We start from the raw sequence: 21,640 nt of genomic DNA, 5'->3' as shown, positions 1-21,640 counted from the left end.
TCGTCTGACGCAGAAGGGTTCGGACGTTTTACGTAGGGAAAGCCATGTAATTTGAACCTCTTGAGAAAAAAGACAATATCTCCACAAAACTAAAATATCAATTTTATTTTTTATGCAGGCAAGCTATCACATACTGCACGACATAGCATACTGTATTTGCCAACTGTCATTCAAAAATTATCTAAAACAAATGAAATACGGTAATAACAAAGAAATAAAAAAAGTGGTCCAAATTACACTCAAGAGTGTGTAGTGTACTGTGTAGGCTATTTCGTAACCAACTGATACTTCTAATGCTAAATCGGCAACGCTCTTTGACAAAACAAACTATATTTTCACTTGTAGATTTAATCAAAAACATACCAAAGATTGCACATGAACAGAAGCACAACGGATAACTTGAACAAACAGGGGTGGGTAGGACGCCGTTACGTGGTCACTTGAAAGACTGAAACAAACTTTATCAGAAAGAATCAGTTACTACCTAGTGTCACTTCAGTTAGTTTTAAAATAAATGCGACAGTGCATATTTGTTTCCTAAATTTTGAAACTTGCTGAACTGACACCAGGTGATTCAAATGTGCACTGATGTGTATAGCAATGCTGCTTGATAGTTGGTTGCAAAGATAGCCCGTAACAAAGACTTCCACCTCGAGCGACTAAAGTACTAAGAGTACTAGTGAAATTTTTCGCCTGGACCACCCATGTTTACCGGAACATAACACCGTTTACTTCTGACAGCACTTGCCATGTTGTTTCAAGTCTTAACATGAAACAAGATTTTCGACATCGCCACGTCTTGAAGTATATCAGCACTTCAAAAACGAAAATAGACTAAGTGCGGCCTCACTGGTTTCTACTTTCTCCAGTATTGGGCAAACTTGTGAATTTGTTCCACCACGACGGCAAACAGGGCACTGACACTTTCATCAATGAGCGCCTGCATGTTCCGCACGGCTTCTTCGTCCGACAGCTCTAACAGGAACTTGTCTTGGACCTGCAGAAAACGGGCCATGAGTAATGACAAGCATTTAGATATTTTGTTTGTTTGTTTGTTTATCTTTATCCTGCATTGCGGGAAAGCGGACTTGAGCGCTATGCATCGGTGTACGCCTTCCGACGGACACCTGACCCACGCTGCAGCCGACGGCAATGACTGTTTCCGGTTGTCTACTCTACTTATGACTTAAATTTGGTACTACTTATTACTCGAAATCGATCACTAGGTAGAGGCAATTATCGTAAAGTTTCTTGCCCAGAGAAACAACAGCAAGTGCGGGTAGCTGGAGTCGAACATGCAGGCTCTCGACTGCGAGCCCAACGCGCTAACCACTCGGCCACGGCCATTCTTCTTTTCCAAACACCACTAAGATATAGCATTCACCGATCAACTGTGAATTATGAATATGCACAACGTTGTAGTTTCCATAAAAGTAGTGACATATGATCAGATTCCACACTAACCCTATGTCAGGGGTCGATAGTCTACCTAATACTACGGGCCAATTCAAGGTGGCCACTATTACCACGAACATTTACTTTACATTAACGCAAACATTTACAGCTAACATATCAGGAATTTGGATTATAAAATTTATGAAAGCTTGATATTCGAAAGCTGAACCTTAACCGAGACGGTACCGGTACCTTTTTCACGGTTTTATCCGGTTCAAGCGCTATATCCGGGACACTGGCGTCAGTCATCAAGGAAAACAAGCTCAGGATAAGGTTGGCATGACGGCGCAAGTGGAGGAATGCAGTGTAGCAATGCTTGCGGAACTCCTGGTAATGAAGGCTGGACACACCTGGAATGTTTGTTTAATTTCAATTGAGTTTAATTCAAATCAACGCAGTTATATAAGTGGCTTTAATAGCGTTGGCATGGTGGATCCAGGGAGTATCATAGAACCCGGGGTGATTTTGGGGGCCTGTAACCTTTCCAATTGGGCAGGAAAATTAAAGAGATCACCGTGTATTGTTTGGCTATAATATATTTTTCTTTCATTTTAGGACCCGGCAATTTCATTGGCACAGCGTCCGAGTTATTCTCTCAACGGCTTAGGGTAGCATAGCACGAGTAGGGAGTTGTACTGTCATTAGTAATTATCAAGAAGTGATTCACTCCAAGGCACAATTGCATGTGGAGGCTGCAACCAACAGCTCTATATCAATCTTTAGTTTTCCTAAGTGTAAATAAACCAATTTTTTCGTTTGAGAAAATTAAGCGATTGGTGAAAGGATTTTTGGTTGTCACTCCCCGTCAAGGATCGAGGTTTATTTTTGGTTCAAATGAAAAACAAAACAAACTTAAAAAACATACAGTGTGCGTCCAATGAAACAGTGTGTGAAAGGCCGTAGCTCCGTGTAAGCGTATAAAGTCGAGTCTGCACTCTCATTCAAACGAAAGCAAGTATTGCGTTATTTAACTGCAAACTGACAAATAAAGGGAAAAATGCATATTTCTGATTTCGACAACGTTACACCAGCCACACATACCTCCCATAGCTTCCACCATTTCTTTGCTAAGTTTCATTGGAGGGGGTAAAGGCTTAGGGTCTCTTCCTAAAATGTATCCGAAGTCTATGTGGAATAAAGCTCCAGACTTCCGGAGCAAGAGGTTGTCCAGATGCCTGTCTCCGACTCCCAGAAGATAAGTCACAACGCAGTATCCGGCACAGCTCTTGAAAATAAAAAATCAAATTGTAAGGAATACCAACTTAAATAATATAACTTTCGTCTTATTTACTTACACTGACCACAAACGACAGTATCTAGTAACCAAGATAAAGGATTGAATGAGGCTGTTTACCAGGCATTTAGTTAAACCATGGGCATATGAAGCCGAGCAACGTGATCAAGTTTAACATCTTCAAGTTTATTACATTTACATAAACATAAAACTACGCAACAAATTAAGTATCGAACGTTTTCGACATCACAAGATGTCCTCTTCAGGAATAATATACATACAAATTAACTACATCTGAATAAAATACAATGGTAATTATTAAACCTATGAAAAAGAAAAACTGCACAGTACTTCTGTGACTAACTAGGATTCCTCTCTTGTTACTAATAAAATGAAAGAGCTTCGGTAGTGAGTTTGTCTTGTTGAACCATAAGCATACGAAGCCGCCCATTGTATTTTATTCATGTAGAAGTTGAATTGTATATATGTTATTCCTGAAGAGGACATCTTGTGATGTCGAAAACATTCAATAGTTAATTTGTTGCGTAGTTTTGTGTTTCTATATGTAATAAACTTGAAGATGTTAAACTTGATCACGTTGCTCGGCTTCGTATGCCTATGGTTCAACAAGACAAACTCTCTACCGAAGCACATGATATACGTTCTTCTGGTGAAAACTGAGCTGAACTATCACCAGATGTATACGGTGATAATCTGTTTATTTGATATTGAAGCTAAGAGTAGAAATCGTCACAATATTTCCCTCTCCTAGATCTTTTCATTTAAAACTCCGATTACCAAATGCTGTACAGAATACACTGCACGAAACGAAATCGTTTGTAAAAATAGATAATAATTGTTTAGTCGGCTTTAAAAGTTTACGCACAACATGTCTAAGTGAGCTAACCTTCACGTAAGTATCCATGACGTCACGATCAATACCATACGGGTCACTAGCACTGGGCTGGTGCTTCCTGAAGAAATTCTGTATGGAACCTTCATTGGCTAGAACCTCGGCAACAGATGATGATTCAATGAACTGAACGAAACTGTTTCGAAAACGAAATATTATCAATCAATGAAATGTGTTTTCTTTCTAGACCCCCTTCATCAGCTACACAGACAGCAAATCGATCATTTTTGCATTGATTCAACTTCTGCAGACGTTGAATCAATGTAAAAAAACGATTGATTTGCTGTCTGGGGCCTATACAACGGCATCACAAAAACCACAACAATGTAGCCTCGTGCCATCCCAGACAGCAAAAGTTGTCGTTTCAACGACGGGCAAGGTTGCTGTTTAGTCACGTGACAATCTACGTTGGTTGACGTTTATTCGAGCAAAAGAACGAAACTTTAATCTACTTTTAAAGGTAGGATGTAAAATTGGAAGAGGCGCTGCAAACAATTTGGTCGATTCTGACGTTTCGGGATGAAGACCAGGCTTCTTTGAAGCAAAAATGAAGAGAATGTAAAATAGTTCAGCGGTTTCACTCACCCATGCTTAGAACTGGTTGCCAGTACTTTGTAAGCAGTAAGTTTCAAATCAAGATTTTCCTTTTGGAGAAGCTTGTCCATTAAAGTTATGATCTGCAGAATGAGTTGATCTTGCCGAAGGTCGTCGCCATGCTTGAATATCGTCTTGTAGACCCCACCGTCGGTTGTTTGAAAGGTCAGCCTTGCAGGCATTAAGTGGCTTTTGAATAAACCGGCTTGTTCCGGTATGATTCCGTTCACCTGGAACAAGGTTGTTTGCTGACAAAAATGCGATAAATGGTGCTAAAGTGTGTTCTACTAAATTTTGGGACAAAATTGAAAAACAAACTGTATTCATTACTTTGGATCAACTACTTTTATTATTTTATAATACACTCAAGACCAAAAGCGATGAATGTATGTAGCATGTAAGTACCTTGACTTCTGGATCAAGAGGAAGGGGTAGAGGTTCAAAAGTTGAAAAGCTGATGCCTTCCGTGCTATCTTTGTCCACCGACAACATCGCTCGTAACTTCTCTGTCTTCTTCTTTCGGTTTCCTCCATCTCGTTGGATCGTTTGCATTAACATCACTAAATTGTTCAAGAACTTCTGCTGTCCGGCAAGCTGAGCTCTGAAAGAATTTTACATTTCATTCGCTATATGCACTAAGACGTTTTCTCGCTCTCAAAACAAAACATACTTTAAATTAAAAGAAAAGAGTATTGCATTATTATTTTTCAATTGCCGCGTTTTTATCGTAATTCAATTCCTTATCTGCTGCTCCTCTGAGTAGTGTGCGCTTCAGATCAACGTTCAAACGTTTGACACCTCCCGAAAGCGCGCGGCTGAGTCTTAACAAGATATTTAACCACGTGATAGAAAGTAGACACAAAGACTGGCTTCATTTTCCTTTCTCCTTGGTCCGAATATTCGACTGTTGCCCAGGAGTTTAAAATTAACATGTGGACGGACTACACTACCAAAAAGCACTTGTGAACATAGAAAAACGTTAACTCTATAAGACATAATTGCCTCTGTCTATGTTACAATAAGCTAACTAAACTTCAATGCATTGGTCTGTCATATCAACAAGCCCCATTGGTTGACTTTAACTAGGTGAGCCAGAAAAAAAAAACATAATCCATCTACCTTTTGAGTCGATACTGCCTGTTCCCTTTGAGAAGAGCATAACTAAAACGGCGCAAGACTGTAATATACATTTCCGATGCTTTCTTTGGTTCGGCTTCCGAGGTTTGTGGCTCATCGCATTCCACCAGAAGGTACCTACGTGAACGATCTCGTATTACGGAAGGTTGTTAATTCTATGACACGACAAACGTCGGTGTGGGAAATTGTGACTATGCAACTGCAATTATAATATCTCAAAGCAAAAAACTTGGTATTTCATTGCTTCCAACCTTCGACGAGAGGAAGGGACCTGATGAAGGTAAATCCCAGCCAGGCCCGGATTTAGGGGGGGCAGAGGGTGCAGGTACCCCGGGCTCCCCTTTTAAGGGGTCCCCCGACGTGGAAAAAATGTGATTTTTTTTTTTTTTCTTTGAGCCTTTGAAGTTTCTGCAAATTGCTGTGCAGTGCTGGGTTAATGCTACCGTAGACGTAAAGGTGGTTTTTCGCACCTACGGCGCAAAAAATTTTTTGCACGGGGGCCCCCCGATCTAAAAGTGCCCGGGCCCTCCATCAGCTAAATCCGGCCCTGATCCCAGCAACCGGAAAGCATGGCAAAGGAGCTGTAAAAACTACCGAACCTCAGGTAGCGGGGACAAACATCAGGTTTCATCTATTAAAAATGGGACAAATGGATGATCACGGAGCCACATTAACATCAGTGACGTAGCATGAACAAAATTTAGGAGGGCCAAAAAGTTTCACTCGATACAGAAAATATCCTTTTTCAACAAAGCTGTTTGCACAGAAAACATTGTTGTAAAATGCAAAATGTTGATAAATTAATGAAAAGACGATCAAAGTGATAAGACTTACACTGACAGGACAAACAAAAGTAAGCTGTCAGGCATTTCTACAATGCACTTCGATTACTCAGTGGCAACTGGTAACCAACCGTAGACAAGGGGGCCCACAAATTTAACACGTAACCGACATAATTAAAAATATAGTTTCGGGAGAGAGTTTGCTTTTTTATACCAAAGACAGGCAAGACACAACAATAACACAGGGTTGAGCATTACAACAGTATATTACATATTTACAAATAGTTCAACATTCAAACGTTTTCGACTTAACTTAAGTCCTCATCAGGAATCTGTAAATAATTATAAACTACAATAAATTTCACTTCTTGACAGTGACTACCGTAACTAACTAACTAACTAAAAGCATCGAGAAACACGCACGATTAAAAGCACTGGAGTGGAAAACATACAGACAGACGAAAAATTACATTAAGAAAAGGCAACTGCATGACTAAGTTACAAACGAATTTGCACCACGGAGTACGTGATACAACTAGGCTAATAAATATTGAGGAGAATGGAGGCGCCACCGGCAAATAATTGTTTGTTTAGATTTGGATTGTAGCGTTTGATTAACAACGCTTCCTGAATTTTTGTGTCAAATTGGGATTTGCCTTTGCGTAAAATTTTAAATGATTCAGCAGAGAATTTTTGATCTGTGCAAAAAGAACAATCCATGATATGGTCCTTGATGGCACTTTTCTTTAAGTCTCTAAAGTTCAGATGCTCCCGTACTCTCGTGGTCAAATGTCTGGTGGACATACCGATGTACGTCAATGCCGAATCACACGGACATGTAAAACAATATACGACATTTGAGCAGAGACGAAGGCGTCTGGGACTTTAGTTGAAAATACGAACTAATTTTAAATGTTTTATAAACAGGAAAAACGTCCACATCAAATTTATTTTTCATAAACTGTCCGATTTTACAAGCAAACGTTTTGGATTCTTTTCCCACAAACGGAATGGACAAGCAATGCTTCACATTTAACTCATTTTTAGCCTTTTCTTTTTGGTTGGAATTCTCAGAGATAAAACGATTCAATATTTTCTCAAAGTACAATTTTGGATAACCATTATTATAAATCATTTGTTTCAATTTCTCTATTTCAATATTAAAAAGAGCATCATTGCAGCAAATCATTTTAGCCCGAGCTAATAGGCACAAGATCAAACCAGACTTCCATTTCAATGGGCATAATGCATCAAAGTTCAAAAACAAACCAGTATGAGTTGGTTTGCGCCAAACCCAAGTATCAAATCCAGTGGCATTAATTTTAATTTCAACGTCCAAAAAAGGAAGGGTTTCACGTGCTTTTTCGATTGTAAATTTAATGTTTTTATGTTGAGAGTTCAGCATATCTAAAAAGGTTTCACATGAGGTTTCTTTATTGAATACCGCAAAAATGTCATCAATGTAACGTAAGAACAACTTCGGGTGAAATGCTAGATGTTTTTCAAATAATTTTGTTTCCAAATGTGCCAGAAAAAAATTAGCAATAGTAGGGCCCAATGGAGATCCCATGGCCACACCGTCAATTTGTTTAAACAATTGGTTTTTATACATAAATATGCCTTCGGTAGCTAAATTCATCAACTTGACAAATACGTCACGCTTGAAAGGTAATTGAGTTGGTTTTGTTTCCGAATAAATGTAGTCAGCAATGATGTTAACAGTCTCTTTCAAAGGTACGTTCGTAAACAGAGATTTAACATCAAAACTGACCATCATCTGTCCAGAAGACGGAGAATAATCTTTTAGTTTTTCTAAAAAATGACTTGTGGAGTTAAGCATATACGAATTTGGAATGTACGGTTTAATCATGCTATCTAAGAATTTTGCCAGTTCATATTCCGGAGAGCCTATCATAGAAACAACAGGCCGAAGAGGGTTACCTTCCTTGTGCACTTTTACCAAGCCGTATAATTTATCGGGGTTACTGCCCGATGGAATCAGTTTTGTTATCAATTGTTTGTCGAAGTCTTTAAAGTACTTACGGATGTAGTACGCAATTGACTTTTCTTTTGAAATGATGGGATGTGATTTGCCGCTGTCTGAAATACGTTCAAACTTCGATTTATCATTGACTATAGAGTCCAGTTTCAGATAGTAATCCGAGGTGTTTAAAATTGCTGTCCCTTTTCCTTTATCAAATTTACAGATCTTGATGTCTTTGTTTTTTGATAGAGTGTTCAGAGTTCGGTGTATTATTTGATTTCGTTTTGACGAGCAAGCACGTTTTGCATCAGACATGAATCGTTTAACCATAAACTTAATTTCATCCTTAGATTCATCGTCAAGCGTGATTTCTTTTTCTTTCCTTGCCGAGTAAATTAATTGTTCCATGTTCGTTTTTATGCTGTCAATTTGAACTTTTTTCGGCAAAATGTGATGGTCTAATCCAAACCGCAAAGCGTCTTCTTCCAATAGACTGAGTTTCTTGCTACTCAAATTTATAATACAATTAGGAGATTTGTTTCGCTGTCGTCGCCAGAGGTTGGTGAGCTTTTTTTGGTGAACATCAAGAGTTTGTTTTTCGATGCTTTTAGTTAGTTAGTTAGTTAGTTACGGTAGTCACTGTCAAGAAGTGAAATTTATTGTAGTTTATAATTATTTACAGATTCCTGATGAGGACTTAAGTTAAGTCGAAAACGTTTGAATGTTGAACTATTTGTAAATATGTAATATACTGTTGTAATGCTCAACCCTGTGTTATTGTTGTGTCTTGCCTGTCTTTGGTATAAATAATTAAAAATATATTCGATAAAATTTCGTCCAAGACCTGCTTAGCTCAATTGGAGTTAGAAGGTAATTTGCAGACTTTTTAAACTTTAAATGAATGTTCGCCTCTGTCATACCATGCAATAGCTGCAGTGGAATGGGCGGGACATAAACTCACCAGTAAAAGTAGTTGGTGAGCGTGGAGTTCTGGCAAGCTCGCTCGATGAGGAAAGTGGCAAGGTCGAGGTTGTGATTCCCGGTGCTTTCAAATGAAGGTTCGCTTTTCGAATGCGGCAACTTCGCACTGGAACGCATTTATAAGACATTAAAATTATACTGTAAAAATCATCTCTATGACTTTTTGTTGTTGTAAGTTTAACTAAAAGCCATTCCATATAATTCAGGTTGTATGCTTTTAGATGCAGTTATTTAATTGAAACCACTAGTTTGTCAGAATTGAATCCGCCAAATTACTGTATAACATTGACCAAACCTTTGAACATAGTATATTACTCTCTGAACACGATAAGCATAAAACTAGATAAACCAGAAACAAGTTCAAAATTCTTTTAAATGGCACAAAAACGATGAAGACCATAACTATCTGCCCAGTACATATTATTGCAACCATGTGATGGACAAACCTGGCTAATTCGTCACTTTTGCTCGACATGGCTGCAGATGAGGAAGATTCTAGTTCCACCGACCGAGGATTGACTACTGGCAGGACGTCCTGACGCTTCAACGCTTCCAAACCTGACAGAGCAGAACAACATTGTGATTCAAAGTTCAAAAAATTATGCTCAACAATGGCTCAGTGTAAGAAGTGTGGTCTATAAAAATTACGCATAATTTTTTTTTCCTTTTTTTTTTTACGTATGTTGAAAAGCAATTAAAAACAGATGCTTCATTGAGTTAAGTTTACTACAATAACACGTATTTTCTACTATCGTTTCTAATAAATCCTGGTTTTTAAAATCGCTGTTAGGTTCAGGGTAAAACATAAAAATAAAAAAGCTGCAGGTCTACCTAACGTAAAACTTTCAATAGATTGGTTACCTTCCTTGATGTCATCAAAGTTTTCGTACTTCAACGCTTGCACAAGCTGAAGCAAATACAAAACCAAGTTCTCATCAGAAGTCTGGCTCAATATCTTCACAGCATATCTCCTCACTGAAAGAGCACATTTGGGTTCATCCATTGCACAGAAACCAGACCTTCTAATACGGTCACAACATAAAAGCGTTTTTTTTTCTTTTCAGTCATAAATGTTCCATTTCACCACAAATAAGGTTATTTCTAAAAACTTAGTATAAGATAAATGTGTAAAAAAAATAACAAGATCCTTTTCGGTGCCGAAGTGCTTGCATTGCTACGATCGTTGTTTTCTCCATGGAATGATTGTTGAGCCACACTTACCCTTACCCAGACAACAAAATCTCTCGTTTTTACATTGATTCGACGTCTGCAGACGTATTTGATGGATTTTGCAATCTGGGTATAGACAAGAAAACCACTAATGACTGGACGCAAGCCTGAACACGAAACTATTGTGCTTACAAAACTTACCTGTTGTGTTTTTGAAGCGAGGAGACAGAAGCTCAAGCGCATCAGCAACATCTATCGGCGCCCACTTCTCGAGCAGCTGCAGCGCCATCTTTGTCTCCGCTTCACGCTCCCATTTGACGCAACGAAGAAACTTGGTCAGAGCTTGCTTTTGGTGCATCAAGTAGTATCTGCAAAAGCGGTAACTTAAAAGCTAGTCAGTCAGAAAAGCCACAATCAAAATAACACGAAATGAAAGTAATAGCGAAAGAGATTGTTACTCGTTCTCAAATAAGCTGCGTTCAAATAACTTTTAGTTTCTGTGAACGCGCATACCGTGGGTGGAATTGAATCAAAACCCTTTGTTTCTAGGAATAAAGTTTGCTAACATAATAATTGAATGCTTGACAAAAATGACAACGTTGAACAACCTTAAAGCAAAATACAATAAATTCACCAACAGACGAAACATGCCTGAAGCGATAATAAACATAAAAGAAAGTGATATAAATTTTTTTACAAATAGTTGGTGTCACAAGACAAAACACTACTCCACACAACAACATCTCAGACAGCAAAATCCGTCATTTTTACATTGACTCAACGTCTGCAGACGATTGAATCAATGTAAAAATGACGGATTTTGCTGTCTGGAATTTATCAGTAAACTGAAACCCATTCGAAGATTATTTGCACCTAAACTTCCACACTAAATCCTCTTCTTCTTCGGTCAATGGTTTTGAAAGGGGGTAGCTTATTATGGAGGCCAGTTGATCTCGAACCGCAGCATTCGGCTTCAAGTCGTGCTGGCCCGCCCGCAAGCTGCGCACCAACTTGTGGTGCTTCTCTTCTATCAAGTTGCTTGAAAGTAATTCATGATCGGGGACGACAACTAGCTCTGGATTGGTGCGAATCTGCACGTGACAAAAGGTTAAAGGTCATTTAGTGACTGTCGTTTTGCAATGTCGTGCACTTTAGTTAAAGTTAAAGGTATTAGGCAGTAAAAAATTTCTTAATCATTTCAAACCTTCACAAGGCTATTGCATATCATGCGAGATAATTGAAATATTACATTATAAATATCTCACAAAAAAAACAATTTTAAAGCGGAGAGCAAAGTAACTCGATCAAACATATCTAGAGATGGTTAAAACAGTGTTTTTTAGTCGTCGTTTTTATTATATACGGTACGTTTTTTGTTTTTTATCCGTTTTATTTTATTTTTTCTACTATTTCCAATTGTTTTATACATTTTTTCAAGTAACAAATGTTTTCATTTATCATAACAAAGAACTGCAAAAAAAAGTGTTGAATCATAGTTGCTGAATAACTTATTATAAATTGGTGTCCGACGTTTTCTTCGTAAACAGTTTTTCGTAAAACAATTGTTCGTAAGCAATTCTTCGTAAAGCAATTCTTCGGGCATGCAATTGACCGTAATACTAATTGTTCGTAAACAAATGTTCATAAAAGTTAGGCTACAGCTTTTTTTTAAAAAAACAGTTACAATTGTTTACGAACAATCAATTAGGGTAGCCTATATGCTAGAGATGTGCTAATTGTGCTTAAACACATAATTGTGCCACTGAAAGAAATCTGCAGCTCCTTGCCCGTTCAAAGCACTGGTATGCTGACAGCACCTTCAAGACAGTGCCTTCACTGTTTGAACAGCTTTACACAATTCACGGACTGACGGAAAACACTTCAGTGCCTCTGGTGTATGCCCTGCTGGGGGACAAAAGGAGAGGGACATACATTCATGGAGTTGTTACCTGCTGTTGCTGTTCCAGAGACAATCATGACTGACTTTGAGATGGCCATGGTCAATGCAGTAAGCAGAGAGTACCCACTTTCAACTCACCGTGGCTGGTTCTTCCATTTGTGCCAGTGCATTTGGAGAAAAACGATGGGAATGTATTACCAGATGTTGCTCAGCCAGTAATTGACTACTTTGAAGACACTTGGGTTGGGCGCCCAGATCGTCGTCAAGGGCGCCGTCCTCCAATGTTTGCAATTCAAATGTGGAACTGCTATGATGGCGTCCTCAGTGGCCTTCCCAAAACTAATAATAGCATTGAAGGATGGCACAGAGGGTTCATGTTCCAGGTATCTGCAAATCATCCAGATATTTGGAAGTTCATATCTGCAATCAAGCGAGAGCAAAACCTAAATGAGGTTCGCATTGAACAGTATGTCAGTGGCCAGGCAGGACTCCCTCCAAAGAAGAAGTACAAGGACAGTGCAGAAAGACTAACTAGAGTCGTCCGAACCTGGCGTCAAGACTTTCAAGATGATGAAATTTGTGATTAGCCTACTTGCGCGGAATTGCACACAATACTTCATACTAAACTTGGCTTGTGGACAATTTGTACGAAGTTACTTAAAGTAGTATTGGTAGTGTAAGCAAAGAATTGCTAAACACAGACAATTGTTGTATTCCAATAAATAACAAAAAATGCGCTTTTTCATTGTGCTTATTTGTTTATGTCTCGTAACTTGGTTATTCAGGAAAATTTGCATTATGCACCTTCATCGGAAATTGCAAGACAAACCTTGCTGTTGCGAAAAATTGTTCACGAACAATTGACCTATCACCTGTTTACGAACAATTCACCTATACGAAGAATTGATGTATACGAAGAATTGCTTTACGAAGAATTGCTTTTACGAACAATTGTTTACGAACAATTGTTTTACGAAAAACTGTTTACGAACAATTCACCTATAACCTTATAAATTAGTTTCAACATTTAAAGTTTAGAAAGATTGTAGGAGCAAAAAGAAAACAAATGTTTTTTATTTATTTTTTTAAAAACATGTTTAAAAAAAACGATTCACACCTCTAAAAATAGCACAAAAAAAGCAGGCAAAAGTAATTGCAAACAGGATTTTCTGCAATCAATGCAAATAACAACTGATTTTCCCGCTGAAAAAGCATATATACCTGCACTGGAACATCACCATCTTTCTCGAAATAAACCACCGCATATTCCAAGCCCTTGTAAACGATCCTGGGGAATTCAGCTATCAAATACATGAAGTTCTCTTTTCGCTTTTCTTGCTCGTTGATGACTTCGATTTCTCTACAACGCGACGACACCAGTATTCATGAAACAAACACATACATCAGGTTAACAAAAACACGACAATAACAAGCAGAAGTTACTGTGCTTCAAAACACCTGTATCAAACCATGGTAGTGTTATTTTGCATTCATCAAATGCTGGCATTTGCACAACAATCTAACCTCTTAGTGTAATTTATTAAGAATCGATTTCGCTATAGTAATAGCATCTTCAGCTTATTCAAATAGAATCTGTACCAAACCATAAATGATGGTCATTAAATGCATCACACCATTGTCCTTGACAAAATGGAGGACTGCATACTCTTGTAATAAATACAGTGCAATAATTTTTGCCCAATACAAAAATTCCAGAACTCGAAAAAAAAACAATTTTATGAGAAATGCGCATTTAGCATAAACAAGCCAACACACATTAAAACAATACCTGAAAGTTAACCTGTCCAACCAATCGACCTTTGTCATGTGACCTTCCCTGTGTTTCTTGGCCAGTTTTGAAAGTCTTTCCATCTCCTGATTGTTCCGGTTTCCTGGTTTATAAGACGTTTTCGTGTCCACGCTACCATCGCCTTGCACATCAGGCCACATGCACAAATCACGTCTTCCCTGCGGGTTAAGCAGTGTTTTCAAACCATAAACTTCTAAAGTTTGATGCTGTTTCATATAAACAAATTTGATGACATATCATAATCAGTAATCTACCGAAATTTGCTCTACACATAAAAAGACAGTTGAAGCCACTGATAAAGTTGATATCAATTCTTTTTACTTGAATCACAGCACAAGTGCAGTAGCTTTTTGTAAAACAATGAAAATTTGAAAAAAATAATTCACTTGGAATTTAACACAAAAGATTAACATCAGTTTAATGCTTGTCAGAAAGCAGATTTTAACCTTCATCATATTTTATCCATTTTCTGTTACATAAAAGTCACTGTTATACCGTAGCTGCAAGTCATCAACATAAAATCAGTGGTGTCCATACCTTTTTAAATGTCCCATATTTGCCAAACAACGGGATGTTGCTGCCACCTACTGGCACAGCTTTTCCTGGCCCGTGGGTGTCCCAGACTGTGAAGACAGCGACCGCACCACGGGGTAAATCACTAAAGCGTATCGGCAATTTAAGCCACTCGTTCCATGAGTGCAAGCTCCGACCCTTTGCAGATACATAATGGTGATATGCAGTCTGTACAGGAAGACATATTGGCTTGCCGTTGTCAAAAACCTTTAAAATATGAAAATAAGTTTATCAGGGAAATCACGAAAGTTAAAGACAATAAAAGGCAAAAAAATAAACTTCATATTTTATCCAAGTTCAAGTATATCATGTAGAAAAACATTCAAACAGGCAATTTATTAACAATGCAAACTCTCTAACAAAGTTTTATCATTTTATTAATTGTACATAGTAACACACAGTATAAAAAATTACCTGCACAGTTGCATACATATGGCTGCCATGTTCTTCTTGTAAGTCACCACTTTCACTAAATTGAAGATCTGGGTCGGCAAGCAACTCCTTGTACTTTCGATTCGGTCGGCATCCTTCTAAACTGCAAATCTAATATAAACAAGACACAATAAATCATTTATTTCTGATACTTAGTACACTGATAGGGGTTCATGTGAGATTTTAATTGAAGTAACCTTTAACTAGCATTCGCTGGCATTATGTCGTACAATTTGGTTTTGATTCGGTCAAGTCAAGTAACATGATATATAATAGACAATAGACATGTGCATTGTGCAATGAAGATGTTATGAAATTAGGGTAATCTCTCACCTTTAAAGAAACATTGACATCAATGTCACAACTGTAGACATAGTGGAAGCGATCTGGTATTGGTGGCCTTGACTGGATGTGACTTGCATTCTGAGTTTCGGTCATGTTTCTCAATTGGAGAATGGCTACACTAGTGCTAGTTTAAACCATTCACTATAAACATCATGTTTATAAACTGAAATAGATGAATGTAAATAAGCACATTACAAAAAAACAATTTAAATTCACGAAAAATCTAACTGGAACCAAACCAACTAGCCACTTAAAACGTGAAATGACAGTTGTTGTTTATGATTAGCAATTGTGCTTTATTGCAAAGTTAAAACATGTAAAAAAACAACTACAGTAGTGGCAATGAAACTTTCAAAGTAACGTTTTCTAAAGAGCACTTCAGGGTGACCATGTATTATGAGAACATTGTACACTTGAAATTATACTCTTGTAGTATACTCACATGCAAACTCAAGTACAGTGCATATATGTTGATAAATTTATACGTCAACTGCTTAATTTCCATAAAACACATAGCAATAGTCTACTTTCCATGTTTAAATTAAATCGGTGAGTATTTTTTTTAGATATATAAATGATTAATTTGAAAAATTTTAAAATTAAAAATAGAGATATAGGATATATCGGTATCGATGAACGGAGTATTGGGATCTTTGTTCTGATTCTGTTCATCCAAGCTTAAATTTTATGATACAATATATTGTCACATAGTGTTGGGCGATATTGAAAAAAACAAAACAATACGATATTTGAAAAAATATTCGATATTTTGATACTTTTCGATATTATTGTTCTAATTAAGAAAAGAGCTTCTCAGTCTTCGAAATTAGTGTCGGATTGCTGAGGTGATTGCCGACGCAGATGCATGAATGGTGCATTAGCGTCGGCAATAAAAATGCCGAGGCCACACGAGCGCTTGTAAGGTTAGGATTAGACAATTAGACATTCCTCCCAGTCGTTATGCCACAGCCATAGATTTGCTCCTTAGTCAACACCCTGATGGAGCTCTGCGAAAGAGGCGTGTGGATGGGTATCAAAGCACAAAAGCGGCAAAACGTGGACGCTTCATTGTGAACGGCGAAGACAATGTAGATTTACAGCCAAGTGATGAGCCTCTTAATTTGTCCGATTCCAGTGATGACACGACAAACTCATCCTCCGATACAGCATCTGATGATTCCGATTCTGACATCTAGTTCTTCATCAAACAGACTTTGTGTTGCTCGCAGTTAGCCTATCCCAATTGTGCCGAAATTATGTTAGTGCATACGTAAATCGAGACAATCTTCTCGCAGGGAGCTATTAATTTGTTACCGGTACTTGGTTGAGCAATTAACGTTATTTTATGATAATTCAACGTCGCTAGACGTCGAATTAATCTAAAACAAACGTAGAATTCTTATTGGGCATTGTTGTTACACAATATAACCCGCCGGGAAAATTAAATTGATTTGTGCCGACTCGAACGTTGATTCAACCCAAAATTAACTTACTTTTCCTCCCCGTGAGTTATTCAACGTGAAATACCATAACAGCGTGCGTATCGCGTTGTTCGGTTTATCGCTACTTTTGGTATTATTACATCACAACAAATCAAACAGTGCGATCGTGATAGACTACTCCAGTATATTTTTCGCTTCTCATTTTACATGTTTTGGTACAATTTTTTTCGTAATAAACGTTCACTGCAATTGCCACGGCAATTTCAACTTTTGTCGTTTGGCCTCGGCAACGTTTTTGTAAGGGTTTGCAGTTACGAGGTAGGGCTGTAATAGTTAAAATATCGAACGATATTGAAATAAATATCGATATTGAAAAGATATCGTATCGTATCGAAAATTCAATATATTGCCCAACACTATTGTCACATCAATGCAAATGCCACATAGCTAAGTAGGCCTAATGTAACAAGCATTACCGTACTATGCTTGACACTTTTCCTAACATATCTCTCAATAAATTGATACCGGTACTTCAATTTCAAGAAAAAAAATTATTGATGCATTCACGTTTTCCTTATATTTGAAATACCAGATACTGAAGGAGGGTTAAGTGGTGGAGCCACCTCTTTGCCTTGCTTTTGTTCAGTAATATCATGTAGTCGCGCTTGCCATTGTTTCAGTTGCTTGTAATAATTGATTATTACTTCATCTTTTCGCTTTAACTCGGTCTCCAATTCACCAATGTCCTCTTGTAAAACCAATTCAGGTTGTTTTGTTGCAACAAGAATCCGTTGTTTCAGAAAAAATCCTTCGGTGCGACGAGCTAAATCCAAGAAGTTTGAAACAGCATTTTCCACACTTGGCCGTGTTTCATCTGGAAATGTTATTCCAATTGTTGGTTCTTCAGCAACAAAGAAGCTTATGCAATCATGAAATGCACTTTCTAGCTCATCAACAATAGACATTGGGTTAGAATTACTACCCGCTTGCATCTAAAAAGTGTTTTATCATAAAAATGAAATTGCAGCTTATCAACTAAAACTAGCAAAAGCAATTTTCATACAATTTTGTTAATGAAAATGCCCACTGAGTAGGCTACCGTAATCACTTTACAACTAGTCCTAGTTATTCAGAAAAAAATGAGATAATTGGTTGGCTGTATACCGTACTGTGTATACTGTATAGCCATATATATAAATTTGTTTCAATTCTGCCAAAATTGTTTGACCAGGTGACAAGGCAGCTCACTGAACTGATTACTGTATTCTGTATACTGAACAGTGAACCCAGACCAGAGTCACCAGACTGTGTCTTTGCATCTTCGAAAAAAAATTTCTGGCAACATTGATCCCAACAGAAGAATAATCGGATAACGGATACTTCACCGAAAGCGGCTAAAACAATTCGAAAAAGAGAGTAAGATTTTCTCTTAGCCACTTTAACATAACAAGTAACAACTTTTGTAAGAGCCAGTAAAGCTTCGCAGCAATCAACCAATCAGAAGTACAGATAGAATAGCCTTTCAACATGCTTTCAACCAATCAGAAGTTAGAGGTAGAACAGAGAAAAAATGCAAACAGTTCTGATAGAAATAAATTAAATGAAGTTTCCGCCGTACCCAGTGGGGCCTAGAGGGTTAGGGCTAAAGAATATATTTTGATGATGGGTGTTCGACTCCCACTCCTGTCTAACTCGCTTTCTGTAATTTACCAACCAAAGTTCAAAGCACGGATCAACCCTCTGGCTGAGTGCTAGAAGGGTCACAATTGCACGATAGCCAGTTAAACATGTTTTGATTGGTTGACGATATCACTGGGTCTTAGTGAGAATTGACATGCTAAAGTAGCTACCACATTTTCAAGTTGAAAAACTAACACTGGCTAAACATTAAGCTATAAATCTATCAAGCAAAAAAAAGTTGGACCATCTTCCTGGTTATTTCTTGACTGTTACTCAAACCTAAAACCTGTTTAAATTATTTGACAGGTTTGTTAAATTATGGTTTGCATTTCAAAATTTTTCTGCAAATGTTTCGGTTTCGTTTCGAATAAACAACTATCGTTTTGATCATATTTTCAACAGGTAGCCTTTTATTTTTGATGATTTTAAGTTAAAACAAATTTTATGAAGTTGATAGCGTGTAGTTTCCACATCGTGTTACTGTTTTACCAGTGAGATGGTGGGGTGCATAAACTTTTGTCGAAACGACATTCAAGTTAGAATTAGCTTGCAGAAGACGTTGTAGCCTAACATTATAATAACTAAGAACTACTTTTTATGTTAGCCCAACCATAATTAAGTTTAATCTAATTAGTCTACGTAATTTGTCGTCACCCGTTCGAAAAAATTTCGATCTAATTTTGCAACGTAATAATCATACGTTCCTGTATCAACCATGATTTTGAAATCATATTTGTAACATGCACTGCATGAGCATTTCAGTTCAATCATGCACTTTATAGTCAGGACAAACTTCATGCATCACTTTCAAAGAAACATAAACTGGACTACTTTTCTCACAACATAAGTCCACTTTTTCTCCCACAACAATTTACAACACCGATATTCTGCTTTTGCTTGAGAACCAATCAATCAACAATCATTTTATTTTTTGTCATTAACGCGGCCGGGACGAAAAAGATAGCCTACTAACTACAAAAATCTGCACAAATAAACAATTAGGGAGCGTTCAAATATTACGTAACGCTGTTTTTTCGAATTTTTGACCCCCCCTCTCCCATGTGACGCCAACGTAACGTTTTTGTCAAACCCCCCCTCCCCCACGTGACGCTTTTCCATTACAAAGCCCGTTTTGCCAGTTTATTTCAAAATTATGACGTGGAAACACGTGCTGATAAAATATCTTGGTTTGTATCCACCTAAAGCTTACGCTGGAGACATGAAATTTTAGCTATAGCCTATTCTTTTTTTGGAATTAAAACGTTATGTAGCCTACCTACTGAAAACGTTTAGTAGCCCACCCGGTTCAACTCAATAGAACCACCCTGTCCACAGCTAACAGATTTTCTACTCTCTATGTCTCTACTTAGTAATTAAAACAGATATAGTTCAGGCTTTAAGTCAGTGGTTTTCAACCAGGGTTCCACGGAACCGTCAGGTTCCGCCAGTATGTCTAGGGCAGGGGTCACCAACTGGCGGCCCGCCACGCTGTATCGCTTGGGCCCGCGGAAGCTATCAGTACAAGTATAACCAAAAATACTTTTCTTGAGGAGTTAAAGAGCACGAAGGCAAAAAACACTTTCCCGGAAGCACATTTTCGTATACGATTCCACCGACCGACCAATCAGATTATAGTTCTAGGCGGGGGTTGCTTAAAGTTATTCCAATGCGATGTCCATTGTCCAGCCACACTGTCCTGGTGGTTGATTAAAACGTCTGTTTTCGAAATTGTCTGAGAGCATAAGGTTGCTTATTTTAAGTTTGCAAATGTCATGTAAACACTCGTGTGCGTTTCACCGTTATTGTGTTTCACGAGCAGTGTTCTCTTTATGCAAGTTTTTGTTGGCAAAATAGGTCGGTGTGCCAACTCAATTTATAATAAATTGGCAAAATATTATAGGCCTATATAAATTTAAAGTCTTTTTCTGATTGTATTATGAAAACATTTAGCTTAGTAGCCTACTGCAAAATGTTTTTTTTCTTTTTAAAGAAATATGGAACGCTTCACGATTTTGCGTGTCATCCTTGCGCAGGGACCATGCTAATCTTCTCTGTATCGTTCCAATTTTAGTATATGTACTGTCAAAGCAATAAGTTCTGCAAAATGTTGTTAATCAACAAATTCTTGCCACGCTGATAAGCACCGCAAGTGACAGTTGTCTATAATAAAAGAAAGACGGTTTTATAGACTCTCACAAAAAGGATGAAAAACCAACTCATTGCTTTTTAGAGGGAAGACTGTTCAAGTGTTCATGAATCACGATTTTTCGGTGATTTCCACAAGCGTTTGTTTCATGGTGCCTGGTGTCTTTTTCCCTGTTATTGGAGCCTATTTTTCGCTGATATGTTTGCAGGTCACTATTGTTGCCTGTATTGCGATGTGTCAAATATTTCCTTGTTTACTGAAATTGTTAATTGCAAGATATCTTTTGTGAAGCGAAGTGACAACACCACTCTTGCTTGGCGATGAATATTCTGATGAAATCACTCGCCTCGCTATAATTATTGTAACTGTCTCCGCCGCCAGTGTAGCCAAATCGTTTGGCATCCGCTGGCTTCGATCAGTCTTTCAACAAGGTTGATAGGATCTCCATTCTGTTTTGTCCTTTGCGATGTTTTGCAATCGATGGAGATGTGGTGTGCTGAGCAGGGATCCCAGGCCAGCTTTTCTGATGTCAGATCTCAGCAGTTGTAATAAGTTGGTACGGTGACGTCCGGTTCGGCCTTGGTACTTTTTGCTGCCAATTATTGCAAATTCAAGGGCTTTCTGGGGAGGTGAGTCCTGGTGAAGTCTCAGAATGTGTCCAAACATGCTCCATCTCATGGTGGAGATCTTGCAAGACAATGGTTCACTGTTGCATATTTTGTAGAGGTTTTTGTTTGAGATAAGACTGTTTGGCCAAGTATGACCAGTTATGACACGTAAATGTCTTCGATGACAGGCATCCAATCTTTCAAGACTTGCTTTGGTAACAGACCAGCTATTACACTAATACTGACCAGACCCCTAACAGACCAACCGACCAATCAGATACTGACTCGACCCCTAACAGACCCAGGCCCGGATTTAGGGGGGGCAGAGGGGGCAGTCGCCCCGGGCCCCCCCCCCCCACTTTTAAAGGGCCCCCCTATCTGGAAAAAAATGTGATTTTGTGTTATTGTTTTCCTTTTGGCCTTTAAAGTTTCTGCAAAATGCTGTGCAGTACTG

The 21,640-nt window shown here is 38.1% G+C and overlaps 2 protein-coding genes and 1 non-coding gene across 3 annotated transcripts; all 3 read right to left on the bottom strand.

The window, feature by feature from the left end:
• Positions 1-90: 90 nt before the first annotated feature.
• Positions 91-17,314, bottom strand: LOC145781812 (phosphatidylinositol 3-kinase catalytic subunit type 3-like). Its single transcript, XM_082593483.1, has 17 exons — positions 15,299-17,314; positions 14,948-15,076; positions 14,498-14,740; positions 13,940-14,118; positions 13,372-13,510; positions 11,124-11,341; positions 10,452-10,618; positions 9,942-10,055; positions 9,527-9,638; positions 9,061-9,186; positions 5,316-5,450; positions 4,602-4,797; positions 4,188-4,426; positions 3,597-3,738; positions 2,497-2,680; positions 1,648-1,805; positions 91-997 (listed from the first exon to the last, which is right to left on the bottom strand). Exons 1-17 carry the CDS (start codon positions 15,401-15,403, stop codon positions 857-859), a joined length of 2,727 nt encoding a protein of 908 aa, XP_082449609.1. The 5' UTR covers positions 15,404-17,314; the 3' UTR covers positions 91-856.
• A 1-nt stretch (position 17,315) lies between these two features.
• Positions 17,316-17,717, bottom strand: LOC145781724 (mediator of RNA polymerase II transcription subunit 28-like). Its single transcript, XM_082593395.1, has one exon. The coding sequence runs from the start codon at positions 17,715-17,717 to the stop codon at positions 17,316-17,318; it is 402 nt and encodes a 133-aa protein (XP_082449521.1).
• A 2,703-nt stretch (positions 17,718-20,420) lies between these two features.
• Positions 20,421-20,525, bottom strand: LOC145782634 (U6 spliceosomal RNA). The gene has a single exon (XR_014290862.1). It is a non-coding gene; the product is annotated as a U6 spliceosomal RNA (small nuclear RNA).
• Positions 20,526-21,640: the final 1,115 nt, after the last annotated feature.

The sequence above is a fragment of the Aplidium turbinatum genome, chromosome 13, assembly GCF_918807975.1.
Source record: "Aplidium turbinatum chromosome 13, kaAplTurb1.1, whole genome shotgun sequence".
In the NCBI taxonomy this organism is placed as follows: domain Eukaryota; kingdom Metazoa; phylum Chordata; class Ascidiacea; order Aplousobranchia; family Polyclinidae; genus Aplidium; species Aplidium turbinatum.
The sequence above is the reverse complement of the archived record's forward strand: the minus strand, read 5'-3'. Positions and strand labels throughout refer to the sequence as shown.